This window comes from Electrophorus electricus, chromosome 18, assembly GCF_013358815.1.
Source record: "Electrophorus electricus isolate fEleEle1 chromosome 18, fEleEle1.pri, whole genome shotgun sequence".
Taxonomy (NCBI): Eukaryota; Metazoa; Chordata; class Actinopteri; order Gymnotiformes; family Gymnotidae; genus Electrophorus; species Electrophorus electricus.
Genome location: NC_049552.1, coordinates 7419233 through 7441627, shown reverse-complemented (window position 1 = coordinate 7441627; position 22395 = coordinate 7419233). Strand labels below are relative to the sequence as shown.

The window sequence follows — 22395 nt, the reverse complement described above, 5'->3', positions numbered from 1 at the left end:
TGAAAGCTTATGAAGATGGAGTTCAGAAAGATGATCGGGAGCGAGACCATAGAGGGATCCGAATGTGAGAGGATTTAATACGGGAAGAGAGGGGTGACCAGCGTAGCCGATGAAGACCAGGAGCAAGACGAGCAGGCCTCTGCGTGTCCAGTACTCAAGCGGCAGAATTTTAGATGTACCGCAGTCTGTTTTAGATATTTGGCAGGAAAACGACCTATAAAGAGGCAATTGCAATGGTCAACACGGAAGCATGAAGGTTTGGGCCAGAATGTTGGCCTCAGCAATGTAATCAGAGATGAAAGAAAGCAGATTTGATGAAAAGAGATGAAATATGGGACACGGGAGTTGTAGCCTCAAGAAGGATGCCAAGGTTTCTAACAGCTTGGGTGGGTTTTAGAGTTGCACTTTCAATTGTAATATCAAAACAGGACAGTTTGGTGTCTTGAGGTTTAGGACCTAATGGTGTAGTTTCAGTTTTATCAATGCTTCATTTAAGAAAATTCTCAGTCATCCAGAGCTTGGGATCAGAGATGCATGCTGTTAACACATGCTGGAGTGGTGGTGGCAGTAAACGTGTTTTTGGGATTGACGGTGGAATTGGCTTTGGATATAATTGGATGTCATCTGCATAACAATGAATGCTGCCTCATGGCTGGTATTGTCTGTCCCCTCTCTGAAGTCTTTTGGTCGGTTTGACGTATAACGGCTATGTTTTGAGTGGAACATCCAAATGCAAAGTCCAACTGGAAATTAGTTTGATGACTCATGTCTTGGCACACAGTGTGGTCTTAAAAGAACAAGACTCTCTCGAAGGCTTTTCCATGTAGATGTTTCTATATTAAATTAGGACTAACACCTGAAAACTAATGCTCTGAATCTAATTTGGGTCTTGTTTCACAAAGGCTTAGGAAGCACAAAGATTATTGTTGGATGGAGTAGATATTGCAAAGAACACTGTACCGACTAAGCTATATTGTATTATTTGGACTGTCTTGACAAAAGGGTCTGTTCTGATGGCTCTTGGGACATCAGAGTAAAATATTTAGTCTGGATCTATTTCCAGAACAAAGCTCCCCACATCAAACGTTACACTGGCTGTCACCCGTCCCCACACAAATGGCAGAAATGCACCGACGCACACAAAATGAGAGAAACTACTTTCATACATGGCATACTTTTGAAATGTTTGCTTGCACTTTACACCCTGTTAAATGCCCTGGACTATAGTCTTAAACTGGAAAGATGATGAACTTAACAGATAATTGTAAGAATAAGCTTTGCTTTATAAAAGACAGGTAGATTGTCTGGCCAGTATTCCATCTTGCAGCAGAGGAAGCAGACATTTGTAAGGTGCAGTTTAGGACAAACAATGTGTGCTGATGTGATGTAGCTGGAAATCCCAAAACCATGCACAGTATCCCAAAAACTGAGATGCTTAATGCATCCAAACTTGTTTTTATTGAACTACATGTGTTCCTGACGTTCTAGCAGGCAATCTCACTCGCTGTCGGTAAACTGTTAAAGGTGAACCACACAGCACTGAGCTTCTGAGCGGATAGGTCGAAAACAAGGGCTGTTTCTCGCGCTGCACGGGCCAGGTTTTTCTTCTGACCACATACGGCTGCACTGGCTGAGTGTTCTTATGGGCTTGGCATAGGCATACTAGGACCAGTATAAGAGCAAAAACGTGGACCGTCCAACGGGTCTTGAAAACCGCAAAGAGAAACATAGGGCTGGATAAAACTGGGCCAAAAATAACTGGCTCGCATGCCCGCAAATCTTATGAATTCTGGGGGAATATATTGATCATTTGGTCATTTAAGGGGGTCTTAAAATTTGGGAAATATCCAGAGAGTGACGAGAGACAACTATTCAAATACTGGAAACATTCTACAGTATGCCAGCATCCAGTCTGCTGGGATATTACTACACACAATCTTAAAACATTTGTTGTAAATATTTAAAATGTTTTCAGAAGGAATGCATAGAAATACCTCTTAACTGTAAGCCCAGTCTGGAAGTTTAAATAAACTACAAAGAAGCGTCAGTAAAAGAGCTCAGATTTAGCGTGACTTTATTTTTGTTGCCGTGGTCCTTCAGATATAGATCCACTCCAGCTGTACTTTTGGCCTGCTTCTGGAACCATCCCTTTCAGTCTTCAACCCAATCTGACAAAGCCCCCCACCCTCGGCACTCCCTCGGATACACGGCCGTGTCATTCTGCTGCTTCACTCTGCTTGTTTTTTTTTCCTCCCCCGTTATGCTCTACATCCCTAAGCCATGACTATTTTTGGAACTCTCCTGCATGAAATGCCATTTTGATGCAGCGTCACTGGAAGGCGGTCTCTTTTTTTCATGTAATGGCCTTTGGAAAAGCTTGCTAATTTGCCCCCACGTGCCCTCGAGAGTTTATAGTGCCATCTGATTGGGTTTGGACGACCTTATCATTTGAAGAACTGATCCATCGGATCGATATACAACAGTAGTTCAATCAAAACTCATTTATATATTTACCTATATGTTGCTTTTTTTTGGTTTTGTTTTAGTCCAGGCGTTTTTTTGACTTCACTTAAAAGACCAGTGCTGTTAAGAATCTAAGCTTCATGTTATATTTAAGCCTGTTGTGCTCCTTGATGGTCCCCCCCCCCCCTAAATTCGGCTGAGCTACTAGCAGTGTGCTTCCTTTCACCATTGGTATTGCAGTTGTTAGGATAATGCTGCAGTATATGTGTAGTACATATCTGTATTTCTTTGGGGAATTATTTGAGTAATGCAATTACTGAAATTTCCGAGGTAGAATATCAAACAAGTAGCGTATGGGATAAGATCGGTTTTTGGAAGTTTCACTTGTGAGATTTTACTATTTCAGGTCACACTTTATCGGTGCTGAGTAAGAAACGTTAGGCCTTTATTGAGATTGAGCTGTGAAACTTGAAAGGAGAATAGATCCCATGTATGGCTAAAGATGACATGAATGGTTAGAATGTCACATCTGAGACCATGGCTAAGCTAGTGAGGCAGCTGTTCTTGGAGAGTGCAATTATAAGCAATCATCACTGATCGTCACTTCCTCGGTCTCTTCCATTTCTATTTATGCCGAAACCCTCACATCCACATCAATGATCTAGGAAGCGTTATTCATGGTTGTGGTGAAAGTGTGGAAGTCACTTTTTTTTCCGTGTTGATCTAAAACTAGCTTCCCTGTTTCTCCATTAATGGATAACTTGGATTTGGATTTGTGTTGATTCCCATTACAATGTACTATTGCAGGAAATAGTGATTCCACTGCTAGATCCAAGTCGGTCATTGGCTTGTAGCTTAGTAGCGTTGTACTTTAAAGGTACAATAAGCAAGTTCACAAAGTAGGATTTCACATTTAAAAAAAAGAAAAGAAAAAGAAAAAGTGAACTATTCTGTTGCTGCGTATGCTGAAAACATGCAATGAAATTTACCAGACAAAGTTTTGCAGGGATAAAAAGCATCAAGTGTTTTAGCCCATTTTAGTGTAGAGGAAGTAGCCTTCTGTAGTGAATTTGCTGTTTTATTGGCGGCTAGAAAGAGGCTTTGTTGAGCCTGTGTAGGCTGAGAGGGTTTGGATCTGGTTTGGAACTGGTTGAGTCAGTCCAGGCTATCCGCTGCTGGGATGTGGCCAATAACGACCTTTTTCCCCTTTTTTTGCTCTCTCATGCTCAGCACAACCCTTCCTGACTACTCATGTGCCCTCCCTGCCCTGCTCACTCACTCAGCTGTGAGTAGATTGTTTAACTATGCCTGGGCTTCGTTGGCTAAATTTAGCTGGGACTGTGTGTGTGTGTGTGTGTGTGTGTGTGTGTGTGTGTGTGTGAGAGAGAGAGAGAGCGAGAGATAAACAAATAAAGAGAAAAAAAACATCACTTCACTCCATATCCCGGCATTCTCTTCTGACTCAGCACTAAATTACAGTGAAAAATGGGGTCAACCCCCCCCCCCCCCCCCCCCCACACACACACACACACACAACCGCGCACAGAGCTCTGCTTCGAGCATGTGGTTACAGGACGACAGTCTGTTTTATTAACCTGTACTGACGTGATGAATAAAGCACTTGAATTCTTGTCAGCACAATGCAATATAGGCACGAACAGAAATCAACTTTCCTGTGTCAATAAGGTGAAGCCTTGGAATGCAAGTAGTTTTATTTATGTAAATAAGGTATGATACAATACGGAGACAAACGCAAGCAAGTAGGTGTTCTAGTGTAAAACGTTATCCTTTTATGCTCAGATCAGATCTGCTAAATCCTAATCCCTCGTGTATTTTAATGGAGAAATGACACTTTCATCCTCCTTTTGAGATCGTTGTCCGCTCTGTGTAACCAAGCGGGCCGTGTAACTCGGTAGGTTAGAACCGGTTGTTAACGGCAGAGCAGGTTAGTTTCAAATGGCAAATTGGAAAGCAGATTGTCGATTCCCTCTATAGTTTCAGCCCAGTTAATGATGTCTGTTGTCATGTCAGCACTGGACGTGTCGTATTCCTTTATTAAAAAGCACCGCCATCCGTCTGCTGCACCTGTGTTCCATGTGGATGTGACGGTGCCCCCTACTGGTTATTACCTGGCACTCTTGAGAAGCGTCTCTGCTGGACGATGCTTGAGAAGTTGGTATGCAAGTTTCTAAGACTTGTGACAGGACAGCAAGATTAATTCTGATGTGCACAGAAGCATCTGAGCAACTAATCATTAAGGAGGTCAAGGCACAGAATTTTAACTTTAATTAAGGGCGCATTAGAGTTTGCTAAAAAGAGAGCCTGTAGAATTCTGGGACAGAGTGCAGTGGACAAGTCAGACAAGCAGGAGCACGTTCTGGGGCGATGGAGCACAGAGATCGTTGGGACCAGCTCAGAACGGTGGCGTTGGCGCGTATGGTTGCCTGGTGCTGTTGCTACGGAGACACCGTTTGCCTGGCATCGTAACCACTGAGGCGGTCTTTGACCGTGGGCGCACGCGTGGCGGCTGGGTGAACGCCGGACGCGAAAACGCCGCACGACAAAGCCTGCGATCGGTCCAGCTTGCGCGACAGGCAAAAGGAAGCGGTCAGGAAGTGTGTGAGCGCACAAGTTCACGAAGCAACCTTCAGCTTCGCACAAACCCAAGTGCGAAGTAACAAGCACGCTGAAGTCTTAAGGAGACCCCGCTGCCGTTGTAGCTGCCAGCAGGAGTTGGAGGAGGAGGAGGAGGAGGAGGATTTCTGCACCCTGAAGCATCTTAACTGTTCAGATACAGCCAAACGGAAAAGTGCTTCACCTTTTAGCAGTGCAATGACCCGAATGTACCAATGAAGCAACTCGAGTTCCTCTGGGCCAAAAAAGTGGAACGTTGACTGGCCAAGAAATTTGTCCAACCCGAATCCAACAGAGCATGCGTTTTACTTACCGAAGTGAAGGCTTCCTAATAAATTGTTTAGTTAATTTTCACCATTTGGCACGTGGGCGTTAATTTGTCGATGACTACTGCGATGCTTTGAAATGGTGGCGGTTTTTAGACTGGTGATATTTAGTGCTGTTTATAGCGCTCTGCAAAAATGTCAAACTATTACCACCTAGAGAAGGCAGGACGTCCCGGAACAAGAATGGACTGACGGTGTCCGCTGCAGGGATTGACGGAGCACCACCAGTGAAGCTATCCAGCATCGGTTCACGTCTCTGGCTTGCGCCCTTCAGGTAGCCAGCAGTGGCAAAAGAGGTTGTAAACAGCCTTAGCTGAAGGCTCATCGGATGATAAGATTTTAATGTCGTCACCCTTCATATTCAGCTGACCTTGCTTATAGCGCGCGCGCGCGTGTGTGTGTGTGTGCGTGCGTGCATGCGCGTTCACGCGTGCTGTCCAGCTGTCTCCTTCACACCTCACAGATGAGGGTGACCTCCATTACCCCTCCAGATGCTAGGGGGAGTCTGCCTAACTGTGCATTGCCCACAGTCCACGGCCCCTCTCCCGTCTGTGATTGATAATAACCTAGATCTCATTCCAGCCTGACCTGGGACCAGCTATTGTGTGGCGTTTTCATTACCCATCTGTGCCGGGTGATACAGAGGCATGGCCCTGGAGCAGTGTCTCTTGAGAGCAGATCGCCTTACTCACCACAATACAGTGAGACTGTACAGATGGCATCCTTTCATTCAGGAATTCTCATACTCTTTTTTTTTTTTTTTTATTTTTTTTTTTTCTTTTTTTTTTTTTTTTAAAGACAGTGAGACAGAGAGACACACATACACACGCACATGCATGATGCTTTTGTATTGTTCTTGCGTAAAAGGTCTTGCAAAGGCCAATATCCTTACATCATCAGCAATTAGTCTTGATATTAATGACCTAAAATTACCCAGAAGTCCTGTTTGGGTCAGAGCACATGGCGAAGTGCCCTTTAGTCGTTGTCTTGTAATGATGTCACGTTTCCCAGCTGCCCCTGGGACAGTTAGTTCGCATAGTGTTTCACACCCCTCCTGGCACACACACGTGTCTGTGTGTGTGTGTGTGTGTGTGTGTGTGTGTGTGTGTGTGTGTGTGTGTGTATATATGAGAGACCCAAAGCTCTGTGCCAGGGCACCTGCCAGCCAAGGCGCGCACACGCATGCGCACACACGCATGCATGCGCACACCCCCTCACACACACACACACACACACACACACAAACACACACGCACAGGCACAGCCTGGCATCAGTAGCCATGAACCCAAGCTGCTCTCGCCATAGCTATGTCACACGTAAGGATTTCCCTGTGCGACGTTTAGTTGATGCCAAGATTCCAGGAATCTGTCTGCAATGGAAGAGCCGCTTACATGTTCTGTACAATAGAACAATGTTGTCACACCCACATATATTAACTTACTATTTGTTATATCTTCATGGAGATGGAATGGAGATCAAAGGAAATGCATATTCATTTGGTGATCTAGATTGCACTTCTCCGTATTACGCTTACGATGACGCATCAGTCATTGCTAATAGTTAATGTTCCTGTAATTGAGAACTATTTTGCTGTTTAGTGTGGAATTACAGCACAAGATAGTCCAACCAACCTATGCTAATTTATGTTTAATAATCAAATATGTGAGCGTCGCTGTTGAAGCTGGACGGTTCCGTGAGTTTACAGTCCAGGGTAAAATTTCACAATGAATATCTGAAATAACCAGGTTAGTATAATTATGTTTTGTTCGAGTTTTAAATATTTCAGATATGGGATACATCTTTCATGGGACTAAGCTAAGGTTCTCTATGGGTTAGTTGGTGTTAGTAGTTTGGTCTGGGAAATCTACTGTTGCTGGATAAAATATTGGGATTATTGTATCATTTGAAGGAATGTGTAATCCTTAAATTGAACCAAAATACATTTAATGTTTAAAATGGCACAAATCAGAGAAACTGAGAGATTGGTATTTTGTTCCTGTTATTGTTGTAGTTCTAAAACAGCCCAAGAGGTGGCAGCAGATACAGCGTGCACTCTAACCCACATGTGATTGGCTGGCTGGAGTGGGTTACCATGGTGACCAGGCCAGAGGAAGCAGAATAGGTCCATGGAGTACCCAGGCACAGAGGGCAGTATTTAGCTGTGGGAAACACTGTCAGGCACGCACAAACACACACACACACACACACACACAGACATGCACAAAGGCCTGCATTGAGCCAGCTGACACGACCTGAATCACAATCAGAGAACACACACAGGCAGCACACACAACCATTATGCTCCTCTATCTCTAAATGGCAGCTAACTGTAAAAATGTACTTAAACGGCGCACCGCATTTTTCGTGGGTTTGTTTATCTAACGGGTGTCTAATAATGGTGATTAGCTTTCTATCAGAACACACAGATTGTACATTTAGGTGAAAGACATTTTAAGGCATAATCTGTTCTGCCACTTGATTTTGTGTAGCTGAACGAAATGGTATGTTAATTTGTGATGAACTAGCAGTTTGAGGCGGGCAGTGAATGGTGTAATGACAGTCCTCTGTGTGCTGGCACGCTGTATAGAACAGCACATGAGTAATATGCATTTGGCCTCAGTGATGTCAGCAAATATGGACAAAAATGGCCATCGTTTGAAAATCACGCACACCTCCTGAGGGTAGCAGAGACTGATTGATTGATTCAGTTCCAGTACCAACCGTGAGGATCCTACATTGTTTCAGCGTAGAAAAGCGCAGGCGTACACACACACACACAAATGCACACCAAAACACACAAGCACACATGCACCAAAAGCCCAACTCCTATCAACATTTGAATAATTTAACATAATAGACCCAGGGCTACAACACCATGTGACTGTATGTTTTGGAAAAACACACTTGCGCACACACGCGCACGTGCACTCACCGGCCTGTGACATGATATGCATGAAAATGTTTAATACAGATGCCTGCTCTCCTTTGACACATTTTACACAGACATGGTGAAATGTGAATACAGCCCAGTAGCCTATTTAGCTATATAAACCTCACAGCTGAGACCAGTTCCTTGTGTGTGTGTGTGTGTGTGTGTGTGTGTGTGTGTGTGTGTGTGTGTGTGAGAGAGAGAGAGGAGTGTGGGGAGACAGAGAGGCCTCCTTTAACTCAATTGAGGTTAGAATGTGTAACCAGATTTGAGGTTATGTAATGTTTACCAGTGGCCAGCTGAACAGTGCGCACGCGCTCACACACGCGCCTGTGCGTCTGTGCCCTTACAGCATGTCGATCTAATTATTAGTTATTTGCGTTAAACCTACCTCATTTACTCCTTCATGCCAGCTTTCCCAATATGCACATCTCTGTTTCCATATCTGCATCTCTCCACCCGTCTCGCTCTCGATACCCATGTGTCCCTTGCTACCCACCTCTCCCCATCTCTGTCTGTCCAGCTCCGTCTCCCTCCTCTCTTTAAACCGCTCCTCATAACGTGCCTAAAAGTCAGCAGAGCTAAAGCAGAGGCTGCCAGACCGAAGGCGCCTGCCGGGGTTCCGATCAGGTTCCGACGCGCAGCCCCTTCCTAGTCCTGCCGTCTGCGCATCTTTTTCTGGAGCGTGACGCGGCCAGGGGACCGGCTTGGGCTGGTTCACGTAGGATTAGTTCTAATATTATACAGGACTGGCACCCTGCTTGAAAAATGTCGGAAACTTCTTACTAACGCTGCCATGAAATATTTTTGTGGCCCCACATATGAATGAAGGCTGAGCAAAACCATGTGACCGTTACCATTTCTCATTGGATATGAATATCGGCCCCCTAAGAACCTACCGCACATCGGCGAAATGTTATTGTAACAGAATTTTCACTTTAGTTGTTCACTTCTTCATTGCATGAGCCCTCTGTATAGTGACTTCATCACCGAGACTGTGGCCTGCGTCCATCTCGGTGCAGTGGACACCGCGTCCTAGACGCTCTATCTATCCCATTTGTGCGCTCCCCCTCTCTCTCTCTCTTCTCATTCCCTTCCTCTCTCGAGTGCCTGGTAGGGACCTCGACGCTGGTTGTCAGCCGCAGTTGGTTGCTAGGTAACAGTTACCTGACTAGGGTTAGCCGCCGCTGCGTGGCGCGCAGGCGAGCCGGACGCTCTGCGCGAGGGACGAGAGACGCGGGGGAGACGGCGGGGCGAGGTGGAGATCGGACACCCACCTCCATCCGGGAGACCAGTACGCACACAGCGGAGGCTGCCTTAACAGCAAACCCCGCTCTACCCAAGAAAAATTCCGGTGAACAGAGACAAGAAAAGAAGGACAATAAGAAGAAGAAAAAATGAGAAGAAAATGAGCGCGTTTGCTTTCCCACAGCCCCGGCGAGCAGATCGAGCCCACGCCGCAACTCGGCCCCTAAACCCAGCACTAAGCCCCGAGCCAGACCCAGCTGGCCACAGCGAGAGGCTTTGCTCTAAGCCCCGGTTTCACGGAGGTGTCTGAAACCTGCTCTCCGGGTTTATTACCTGGATGACTTGTGCTGCATTTTAAGAGGCCACTGGAAATCCTACTCCAAAAGTCTAAAAGTCCAATCTGGGGACGCGCTAACCGCTACCGTGCTTCTGAGCGGTAGCACCAAGTTTTTAGGTTTTCAGGAACCGAGAGATCGTCCGCGGCCTCTCGCTGTCTCGCACATTCATCTTTAGAGTTTTGTTTGGTGGCAGTTTCTTTTCTATTGAAAAAGCCTTTTGAATTCAGTCAGTGATGCACTTTGCACTATAGACATTAATTAATTATTTTGTGAGTGAAGTTCATTTTTGGAGGTCACTGACTAATATAAGTTTATTGTGTGTGTGTGTGTGTGTGTGTGTGTGTGTGTGTGTGTGTAGGACATAAACTAAATAAGGACCTGAGGCACTATCTAAGTCTACGTTTTCAGAAGTCCTCACCAGACTATGACCTTCAGCAGACCATCAGAGACAACTTGTACCGCCATGCAGTGCCCTGTGAGTACCAGCTCTCTCACTCACACACACACACACACACACACACACACACACACACACACACACACACAGAGCCCCATCCATACCTTGCTTTCTGGGTTCACACATGTTCCTGTCCACAAGATGCTGGGTGTGAAAACCTTTGTGGTCTGCTGCATCTCCTGTGTTGACCCTCGAGACGCGTTCATTCTAGAGAAGCTGCAGAAATGGAACTCACTGCGAGGAGTGTGAGGCAGACGAGGCAACACAGACGCCATCAGCACTGACGCCGTCTGAGCTACCACGACATATGACGTGCCGTAACGGCAACATGTTCTAGCCTCCGTCAGTGGGCGTGGTTCCTTTGCAGGCGTACGGATCATGTCAGAATCCATGTGTTGCTGTTCTTGAACCTACAGCAATCTCTTCTTATATGACCAGCTACAAGGCGAGGCTAATGTGGACATCGACCTTCTAAGCCAAAGCCATTTATTCCTAATCCTGCGTAAATGTGTGTTCTCATTCCGAATACTGATAGATGTGAGAGAGAAAAAAACATTTCTGGAATCTGTTGGGGCGACTCCTCCATCTTGGAGTTGTGACCCGGTCACAACTCCATGTGCCCCTATCACTACTTTGGCTACCTTGGTGTTAACCCTCTACATTCTTGCCGTTTCTTCTGAAGTTCCTGTTGTATTTCCGACTTCGTGTTCCTTCTTTTGGAATTTTCCATCACTTGGGGCCAATCTGTTCTCGCTGCTGTTTTCTGCAGCTCATTCACCTTCTCAGTTGGTCCTGTATAGGATCCCTGCTCTTTGGTTAGTGGGTTCTCTCTCTCTCCATGTATTCTTTCCCTGCCAGCGTTTTGTATTCTGCCACCAGGCGCTGGGTTTTCTCAGAGGATTGTCTCCATCTTGGGTCTTCTCTGGTGCGACACGCCCCTGCTCCATCGACCCGGTGCTTAGTGCTTTATCTTGTGCTGCCGTGATTGGTGACTCGACGATGTCCTCCAGTCCCGCCTCTTGCAGCCATTGGCAGAATTGTCCCGTATCAACCACCTCCGCTATTGATGGCAACACGCCACAGAGGGGCTTATCCTGCCACGACATCTCCTCGGCTTCCTTGGTGACCGCATCCCCCACCTGACGGAGGCACTTCATCAGCTCTTCCTCGGGAGGCACCAATTGGACGTATTTTATGGATGTTTCATGTGTCCCCCTGGGCGGTGGGTCTTGCGCTTTAGGCCCTTCCCCGCCGCCTCCTGCCTGGTTTACAGTCTCTGGATGTTGGCTCTTGGGTGGATTGCCCCACGCTCTGTGAAGAGGCTTCTGGTCTTGATGTCACCAGGTTCCAGTTCTTCTGTTGGCCTGCTTATATATAGTAGTCTTACTATTCTTACTATAGTAATCTTACTGTACATTTTTATATACGTTTTAAAAAGGTTCTACTATTAATTGAAAATTAATTGAAAAAAATACAAAGATATTTTTTTATGTGTACTATATTAAAAAGAAAGGTCACCAAAGTGTTTCTACTCTTTATTAGAAGTTTTTTACATTTAAATGTATGCTCATGTGTAAAAACCAGTACTGATTGCAGTACTGGATATATATATTCTACAAAATAAAAGCAATAACATAAAGCATTATTGTAAGTATTTCTTCTTTAACGCCTACATGAAGAATGTGCCATCACCATGCTAGCTAAATATCATGATGTCTGTCAGCCATTGACTGTGTGTGTGTGTGTGTGTGTGTGTGTGTGTGTGTGTGTGTGTGTGTGTGTGTGAGAAGTTCAGGAGACTGGTTCTGGCACAGACTCCCTTGTACATCCTCCTGGATGGCAGGAGTTTATATAGTGTCTGACTGGGTTGGGAGGAGTCCCTGATGACTCTGTGTGCCCTGCTCACACAGTGCTGGCGGAGAAGGCCTCCAGTGGCAGGGAGCTGTGCGCCGACCACGCGCCAACTAGCCTTCACCCCTCTGCAGGGGCTTCCTGTTAGCCACAGCAGAGCTCCCACACCAGCGCCATCACAGTCAGCATGCTCTCGAAGACAGGAGAGCGCGGTGCCGCCCACACAGCCGCGCTAACGGCGGCGACAGTTTGCTCGGAAGTCCCACTTCTTTCGAAAGTTCCACTGCGGGTGTCGGCCTAATGGAAATGGCTCGGCATCGCGCCCGTTACCAAACCTCGAGCCGTGCAGCGTGAAAGACCCAGGTCACCAAGTTAGAGCACGTAGAGGGGAAACTGGCCTTGAATGGCCTGCAGTAATGCAGTAAGGGTCAGGACTATGGCTGAGGTAGACTCTCTACAGCAGTGGTTTCTGGATCAGGGGGCAACAGAGAAGGGGCGTGACCCATAATTTGGTGTTGTGGCCCTTCCTGTGTGGCACGTGGCTCAGATGGGTACGAACCTTTTAAGATGCAAGATGCACCCTGGACCTCAGGGAGTTTAGACCTTTTCTCAAGATTTCTAAGTCATTGTTAGGAAGTGCAGCTATGTTTTGCTCTCATAACGCTAGCAGAAGGGGATTATATACTCCTTATGCTCCTGTTAAAACGTGCTCAAATCGCAGCATTGTCACTAAGCTTTCTGGACGCGACCGTGTTTTCCCAAGAGCCGGTTTTCCCATCATGCTGTTGTACAGAGTAACCGGCTGTGAGGTGACCGGCACCACATCTTGACTCTATTCTCTGGCACATGGTAGGTCTCCAGTTTTCCTACAACTGATGGGATGGAACGTTTCCTGCTGACTGCGCACTGATGCTCCTAGATGCTTGAAGACTGACATGTAAACTGCTTGCCTTGGCTTACCCAAGGTGAGCTTCTGCCAGTAGAGGAACCCATGTACTGTAGCTGGCATCGTCGCTTTCTGGTTGGTTGGTGCAAAGCCCGCCTCACCGCTGAGGTGTGTATGGGGTGGAGGGTGGGGCCTCACCCTGCCTCCGGTCTCTTACAGGCGGGTCGAACAGAATATCAGCGCTTGGAGGTTAAGTGTGCGCCACGCCTCCATCACTGCTGCTCGCAAAACCAGACAGTTGTTTGTGACTGCTGCTCTCTTTCGCTCCTCTCCCTCTTGCAACTCATCACCCGCCTACCCCCCACCCCCCTTGGTGACATGGGATGAGGCAGTCCAGCGAACCTGTCCAGTCCTCGGGATGCAGGGAGTTACCCAGATTTGCTGGATCTTGAAATCCGATGCACTGGAAATGGGGTTTCCTAACGCGACGAGTATTCGTGTTTTTGGGGCGGAGGGAGCGAACTGTATTACTGCAGAGTCAGGTCTGTTATAGCTCCCAGGAAATTGGTGGGGGGGATTACCATGTGAACATAGACACCCTGTAAATCACTTGCAAATGGTTATTTTATTACATTTTCGAAAGGCATTTTTGGATAATCGCTTTAGCACCCAGCCCTGCCCTTAGCTGATGGCAGACATCAGCAGCAGAGAGCTCTGCAGAAGAGCTCCAGGGAGAAACACACAACCATCCCACCAGCCGTCAGCTTTCTACCGTCATACATGTATTACTGCGTATATTCACTTTGTGGTGGTTTCAAAAATAAACAACAAAAGAAATGTAACTTCATTTTAGTATGTGGCATGTTAGACCTAGATTCTTCAAATACTTATACCTATATAGACTACAATTCCATTTTTGTTTAAAGTATAATCAAATGTGTTTTTTTTTTAAAGGTGATGCGTAGTATAGCTATTAGTGTTCTGACACTCTTCGCAGTGTAACTGTATAGGAAAAGCATTACAACAGCAAAAACTAAAATAACCCCCCCCCCGCCGACGTCTGCTAGCCTCTCTGTGACTTCTCTGTCAGAAAGCAAATACAACTCACACAGATGGCACAGGTTAATGTGGGCAGCTAAAGGTGTGGCCAGTCATGATCTCACGAGCTACCAATCAGCAGACAGCCCAGGTACAACACGAAATGCGATTGGGCCGTGGGAAGCGTCAAAGTGGAGTTTGGTCCGGTAGTATTGGCCACGGCTCGTAACCGCGTTGACACTGGTGACAGAAGTTTTGGACCTGCTAAACAAACATACTGACTACAAGTCAGCACAGTGAATGAACGCTATTCTAGTCTAAGTGCTCAATAACAGAATATATTCAGAGAGTAGCAAGACCTAATAATAATAATAATAACAATAATAATAATAAGTGTAACTTATCAATAACATCTGTGCTTTCAGCCCTTCTTTTGGAAATGTTTCTAAAGGCTGCATGCAAAAATGGCAGGTGGGAGTGAGTGTCTCGTCACTGGTCAGCAGCTGTTTTGTGATTTTGGTTTCTTCCCGCCATTAGGATCATTTCATTTCGTTTGGCATGTCACATCTCTGATCTTTCCTGTTTTCTTTTTTTTTTTTCTCAAAAAGGAAAACATATTTTACATATTTGTTTTAAAAATTCAAATATGTAAACTCACTGCAGAATCTTTTTTTTTTTTTTTTTTTTTTTTTTTTTTTTTTTTTTTTTTTTTTGCTGCAGTCTCAAAAACCAGCGCAGAGATTGGCTCCAGAGTCAAGGTCTGTGTGGCCTCACTCAGGGGAATATGTTTGGCTTTTTGCATATGTGCTTTGCCTCAGTGTTTTACTTTGCCTGCTTTGCATGACAGGGACTAACCAGAGGTTGACCTTTTTCTCCAAGCACTGTAATTATAGGACACACACACACACACACACACCCCATCATCATCATCACTATACCGTCATGTTACTCTCATAAGAGTTTTTTATGATGAGAGAAATGTGGTACTGGCCCTTTAAGAGCAGCAGGTTTGTGTGGTGTATGTGGTGTGTGTGTGGTGTGTGTGTGTGTGTGTGTGCCTCACTGGTGATGCTGCAGAATGGAGGACAAGATGGAGGCACACAGCTGCATTTCAGCTCCTTTGCATCTCCCCTTCTGACGTTGCCAAAATAGACCTCGGTCAAGCGGAGTGCGCGCTCGAGGGACCTAGTGTATGCTTTTAGGGCCCCTAGAGTTATTGGGTCCGGCAGGTTTTGCATTTGTAAAGAACAGAGGACAATAGACTGGCGTCTCTTGTTGACGTCTTGCCGAGCGCCAGAATGGTGGGGGGTTGGAACGTACTGAATGAGCATGCGTGTGTGCGTGAATTTCAATGTGGCACTGGTGTCTTGACTTCAGGACCTACAGGATGAAGAATCGAGCGAAGTTACTTCAGTTGCCCTAAATGTGTCCCTGGAAGGAGATTTTAAAGTGATCAAGTATTAAAGTAATCATTATAAAGATTTTATTTTTGTTGTTCCTTGGATGTGAGGTATACGCATTTTTTTATTCATACAGAAAAACAGTACACACACACAAACTGCATGCGTGCGTGTGTGTTCTATGGTGTTTAGGCTTTTGGCTTCATGCTGTCATGATGCCTTTGTGTTTCTTGGTTTGTCCTCTTTTCTCATCTTACCCTCTGGCCTAAGGGAGCACTGCCTCTCTGGTTTTCATTCCTTTCCTACACTGGTGTTCTAGTCTTTCCTCTCTCCATCTCCCCCTCTCCTTCCATTTCTCCTCTCGGTGGAAGCGAACAGGTGCTTGCTGGTGCAGTTTCTCCAGAGGCTCCTGCAGCATGTGTGCGCGTGTGAGTCCAGCGGCAAATTTACACTGTGTGTGAAACCCCCTCCACAGATGGCCATTGTTACACTGTGCAGTAAATGTCAGTCAGTGACGGGGAAAGTCAGTGTCTCTCTCTCTCTCTCTCTCTCTCTCTCTCTCTCTCTCTCGCTCTCTCTCTCTCTCTCTCTCTCTCATTTCCATTCTATTCAGTCCTCCCAGCTGCTCTTACCTACTAAAGCAGTTATCCTTTATCCCTCTTAACCCTCCCTCCCTCTCTCTCTCCCTCCCCCCACCTGATCTCTCTCTCTCTCTCTCTTTCTCCACCTCCCCTGCTCTCTCATTCTTCAAATCCTCTGCCAACTGCCAGCCCTCTCTTGCTCTGCTCACACACTTTCATTTCGTTCGCTCTCTTGCTCCGGTCGCTCCCTCCTCTCTCTCTCTCTCTCTCTCCCTCTCTCTCTCTCTCTCTCTCTCTCTCTCTCTCTCTCTCTCTCTCTCTCTCGCTGCCTGTCTTTCTCCATCGCTCTCCCTGTCTCCCTCTTTTCTATTCCTCTCTCTTTCCCCTTCGCGTGTTTGCACGTCTCCGGACCCCCCCCACCACACACACACACACACACACAGACACACACACACACACACACACACACACACATCCCATTTGTTTTTACGAGAGAAGGCTCATCGTGTGGGACACGTTTTTCTGCTAGCCGCTGACACAAAGAGAGGATTACCGCCTGATCGGAGAGGAGCGCACGCTCGCCTGTGTGTGTGTGTGTGTGTGTGTGTGTGCGTGCGTGTGCGTGTGAGAGAGAGGGAGCGAGTGTGTGCGTACAAACGCAAGTGTGTACGCGCGTGTGCGCCGGAGGAGACCACTCTGCCACGCTCCAGTTTGACGTCCAGGCAAGTGTAACCCCCACCGTCGTCTTCTAAGCGTCTTGTTTTCCTTCGGCAGATGATAAAACGGGTCTTGCCCCACGCCCGGGTATCTGTAGGGTAGAGGTGCAGTTGATGGGCTGGCTGGGGCAATTTCTGCTCTCTGGCTCCTCTCTGGAAATCCCAGCTCCGTCGCCTGGCTCGTCCGAGGATGTTGGCGGGCTGATCGTATGGCGTAGCGGCTGTAGCGTCGACGCGGTGAAGCTGGACCTGGGCTGGCTGAGGCTTTCCCGACCGAGCAAACAGGGACGGGAGGTGGGGACGAGTGAATAATAAAGATGGAGCTTCCATCGGGTGGATGAAGGCTCGCATGTTCTCCGGCTAGGTGTGCTGCGTTGGACGAGCGTGTTGTGGTGCTGAAGGATGTGCTAGTCAGGGGCTCTGCCTGTTGGCTACATGCGCGTGTGGCGGCTAGCGGTCTCTTCGACGGTCAGGGGGTTGGGGCGGAGAGGCGGGGGGGTGGTCTGGAAGTCGCCGTTTTTACCGAGGCTGGGCCGGCTGGGCTCTAGCACGGAGCACGGAGACGAAGCATGTTTTGTGTAATCTGTGTCAGCAGACGCTGTGTCTTGTATGTAGAGGCTATCTGAGGAAATCTCTGATTGTTGGTGGTGGGGATGGGTTTTAAAAACAAACAAACAAACAAATAAAAAAAAACAACCAAATGCCGTTTCAGTGAAATCTCCACGGAGGGGAACAGACTGGAACAGACCGCAACGGTGTAACATCGACCAGAACCGTGTCGCTCCTCGAACCTGCTTTAGTACGCGACGTGCTAAATAAGGGTTATGGCACCTTTTACGAACCTATGGCACCTTTTACGAATATGTGGACACAGCCACTGGTTGAGAGGGTGTGTGAACGCCAGGGATCCGAAGGCCGTGCCAGCTTTTTAAAGATGTATTTTGAACATGCTAATATCGAGCAGAACCCAACAGGAGGCCAGTCAGCTATATGTAAATAGGACCAGGCTAAGTGAACCCCATTAGCTTCCACTAGCTGTTAGCCATGCTAGCATCCTATGACTTCAGATGTTCATTAGTTTGGCCCGAGGACTACAGACGTGTTTTGGAATGGGTCTGGAGTTTATTTTTCCACGGCAGTCCTCGATAACATTGCCGGTTAATATTTACCCAGTAAACTCATTCCTGCATCATAACGCCCCACTGCTCCAGAGCCTTCCGAGGTCCTGGGGGGAAACAGCAGCTGCTCTGGGTGCAGCAGGACCGGAGTTTAAGCCCAGCCGGATCGATCCAGGACATGTAGATTTGTGTGTTTGTCGCACCAGTTCTGCAGGTCCCCAGTGCACGCTTTGGATCCCATGTTTCGGATCTAGAAACAAAAGTGACGTGGCAACCATCACGCAACACCGTCACGTTGGAGACATACAGAACCGGACCACGACCGGCCTGACGCATGAACGGTCCCTTGCATCGTTTGGACCGGAACCGAACGAACAAAGGCGTAGGCCTGGAGATTTTTGCTTTGGTGTAAACGTAGATGGACTTTGGAGGCCATTTTTTGTAGAATCTTGCGTGCAGGATTTTAAACAGAGTGAAGGATTACCCATCCGGTTAAAGAGAACCAACATCAGAACGGATGCAAGAGCCGCGTGCGTGTGCGCGCTGTGCGTCGCCTAGGACTGTTCGAAGGGATGCGTGCGCGTCTTAAGCTGTGAAATTGGGGTTGCTGGAACTGAAGCCGTAAGCTGACTCCGGTCTGGTCCTTCACCCTGAATCCAGCAAACCCGCAACAAGTTGTGAACGTGTCTGTGAGGCGCGCGCGCTGACGACATGGTCTCGTCTGACTTGCTCTGGCGTGCGCGCGTGTGAAATCTTCTGCCTTGAGCTTCTCACTAGTCAGCAAATATTCCGCATTCGCTGTGTTTGTAGCTGCATCTCGAGGCTAGTACATATTTTACCCCTATTGTCATTTGGGGGTGGGGTGGCGGCGAAGGGGGGGGCAAACAGATCTAGCGGAGGAAGAGGAGGATGTGTGGGCAGAGTGAGAGTGAGCAAGGAATGTAGGGTAAGAGGACGAGAGAAGAGTATCAGGCATGTCCACCTCCTAAAGGACAGATGGCCAGTGTGCGCTCGCTCTCTCTCTCTCTCTCTCTCTCTCTCTCTCTCTCTCTCTGACTCTGTGTGTGTCTGTCTGTCTCTCTCGTATACACAACGCGCACACGCACATACACATTTATCTAATTCAGCAGGGGGCTTTGTGCAGGGCCCAGTGGCACACAGAGCTGCTTCTCACGGCATGGAGCAGCCGGCTGCAGCTTCCAACTGGAGTAAACGAGGGAGAGAAAAGGGAGGGAGGGAGACAGAAGAGGGAAAGAAGGCGAGAGAAGCAGGGTTCTGAATGAGGGATGAGTGAGGGACAGGAGAGGAGGGGGGGGGGGTTATTGTGGCACAAACGGTGGAGAGGTCAGGTCCAGATGCTTCCAAAACAAAGGAGTCTTTCTGGGGAAGCGGCAGAGGGAAGCGTGGCACCCAACGTGTGTGTGTGTGTGTGTGTGTGTGTGTGTGTGTACTCGTGCTTGCGCATTTGTGTGTGTCATTTGTCTGTGTGGCTGGCTGGGTGTGTGTGTGTGTGAAACTCACTGCATTGCAGGGTGCTTTTTTCGTAGTCTGTCTTAACAACCAGCATTCACTCATGCTCCAGGAGCTAATCTTTAGGGTGGGGGTGAGTGTGAGTGTGTGTGTGAGTGTGTGTGTGTGTGAGTGTGAGTGTGTGTGTGTGTGTGTGTGTGTGTGTGTGTGTGTGTGTGTGTGTGAGTGTGTGTGTGTGTGAGTGTGTGTGTGTGAGTGTGTGTGAGGGTGAGTGTGTGAGGGTGTGAGTGTGAGTGGGTGTGTGTGTTTTTTTTGGTACAGGCTTTTGCCAGAACTGCTGCAGTGGTTGCCAGAGTTGCTGATTGGGTAGAACTGGGTTACAGGATTTGTCTTTTTCATATACAGCGAATAGGAAGGAAATTGTTAGAGGAAGCAAAGTAAAGAAAAACAGTTTGGACAGGCAAGCACTCGCCCCCCCCTTTCTCTCTGAGAGAGGATATTGGCTCTTGACTTGTCAAACATTAATCACTGGCTTTGAGGAAATAGTATTTTAGTTGCCTGTAACAATAGGCTTTTGTCATTCCTGATTCACCCCTACCAGATCTCAAGAATGGTTTTACCATGAGTGCCATCACAGCACGCGCGTGCCTGTATCTTTTGAGCAGTGGCCTTGTGGTGGGATCGGTGGGATCGGCGTGACGGGGCTGACGTGGCACCGCTGAGCGCCGGCTGTTGGGAACGCCGGGATTCTTTCTTGCCTCGCTTTTGCCAGCCGACGTGGGAAGTGTGTCAGGAGCTCCCAATTAACGAGTTAACGAAGGGACCGTTAACCCGCAGAAATGGCATGCTACTGTGGGATCCCGGACCTGCTGGACCGGCGGTGCCACACAGCCTGCCCGCTTCTTCACATGTGCGCGTGTGGTTTTATGGAGGAACCAGGCCACCTTAGCCTGACCTCGTTTCAAATTTTTAAAAAAATAATGACTCATAGCGAATCCAAAAGCCAACAAAGATGGATTTCTTTAGGCAAGTTTAACGGGCTTCTTTCTTTTTTGATTGCACATTAGTGGAACCCTGGCTGGACTGAACTAACCGAACCGGAGAACCTCCAGCAGACACACTCGTCGATTTTAGGTTGAGTGGGGTTTCTGGTTCAACGTCAGTACGGTGTGGTAATGGGGGAAGTTGTGTATCAGCGTGTGTGTGTGTCATTAGGATCATGAGGAAGGGGTGTCTCTAACCAACCTGCCGTCTAAAAATACCATCCCCAGCTTTTTTATAGCCTTCCTCATTTAGGAGCCACTGTGCGTGCGTGCGTGTGACCCATTTTTAACATTCCTTTCGGCTAATGCTGCAAGTAAGATTGCGTGTGAGTGTGCGTGTGTGAGTGTGCGCGTGCATGTGTGAGTGTGCGTGTGTGTTGGTACTTTCCTTTGCTGTGGCTGCCATATGATGTAAAATGTGCTAGTCAGCAAACTGGACAGTCCACAAGAAGGATCAGGCCCTTTCCTCTATACACACTCACACTCTCTCTCTCTCTCTCTCTCTCTCTCTCTCTCTCTCTCACACTCACATTCACACACACACACACACACACACACACACACACGCGCACCTCAGTATACACCAACTACACACACACACATCTCAATATACACCATTTATCCCTCAGTAGACACCATCTACACACACACCACCTGAAATATTTTGCTCTTTTGAGCTCTACCGTTGATAAGTGGAAGGTGGTTGAAATGGGCCAGGATTAGATGCGGGATCCGTGGGGCCGGAATTGGTAGTCCTTGCTTAAGCAGAAGTCTACGCTTGGTTTAGGACGTCCGCCTGCAGGCTGCCCTGCTGCAGTATTGATTATTGGCTGATTTTATCAATGACGAGCCGCAAGAGTAGCAAGGTGTGAGCAGCTCGCTACTCTCTCTCTCACACACACACACACACACACACACACACACACACAAATCTGTACACACATGCACACACTCTCTCTCTCTCTCACTCACACACACACACACACACACCTGATCACTTGCCAGTTTGCTTTCAGCTTTGTGTTTTATTGATATTGAATGAGGATAGAAATCCAAATGAGAGAAAAGCACAGAGAGAGAAAGATGGGAGAGGTGTGGGTGTGTGTGTGTGGGTGTGTGTGCACGCACGCGCTGGGTCCACATGTTGGTGGGAGAGAGTGGGGGCAGTGCCTCCAATGAAGGCAGCTATAGCTTCACCATCAGAAAAGTAACTGCTTCTGGATTAACTTAACCAGGATCTGTGTGTCTGTACACAGAAGAGAGAGACATGCATCTGTGTGTCCAGCGGCTCGTCTCCTCTAAATCCTTTGGATCTGCTCCGTCCTGCCCATGGAGCTGTGCATTTGCTTGTCATGGCCTCTCTGCAATCCCCCCACCCCCCTCTCTCTCTCTGAAACATGCTGTTGTCTCTGCTCTTCATCTTTCTCCTGTGGTGACCAAGTTATTACTGAGAAAAAGAGCGAGAGCGAGAGAGAGCGCGAGAGAGCGCGAGAGAGCGGCAGGCTGGCCAGGAGAGAACTGAGTTGGCCTCAGCTTGGTGAATTCAGCATCCAACTGTGTTCTCTTGTGTGTGTGTGTGTGTGTGTGTGTGTGTGTTTTTTTTTTTATTTTTTAAACTCATTTGTGGCTCTCCACCATTATTTTCCCATGCTCCCCCCAACTCTTGCTTTCCAGCATTGAGAGAGAGAGAGAGAGAGAGAGAGAGAGAGAGAGAGAGAGAGAGAGAGAGATGGAAAAGAAAGCAAAGACTCAGCTGTGAATGTGGTGGCACTGGTTAAAAGAAAAGGCCTGTTGTGAAGGGCTCCATTGAGAGTGTGTGTGTGTGTGTGTGTGTGTGTGTGTGTGTGTGTGTGTGTGAGAGAGAGCCTGGCCTCTCGTTGATCTCTGTCCAGCCTA

At 47.6% G+C, this 22395-nt stretch overlaps 1 protein-coding gene across 4 annotated transcripts in view; it reads left to right on the top strand.

Moving 5' to 3' along the window:
* LOC113580438 (membrane-associated guanylate kinase, WW and PDZ domain-containing protein 1-like) overlaps positions 1–22395 on the top strand; it is an 81072-nt gene that overhangs the window by 17979 nt on the left and 40698 nt on the right. For all 4 annotated transcript variants that reach the window (XM_035536205.1, XM_035536204.1, XM_035536207.1 and 1 more), the window contains exon 2: positions 10298–10414. In XM_035536205.1, coding sequence (XP_035392098.1) covers positions 10298–10414 — 117 coding nt within the window. The remainder of the gene's footprint in view (positions 1–10297; positions 10415–22395) is intronic.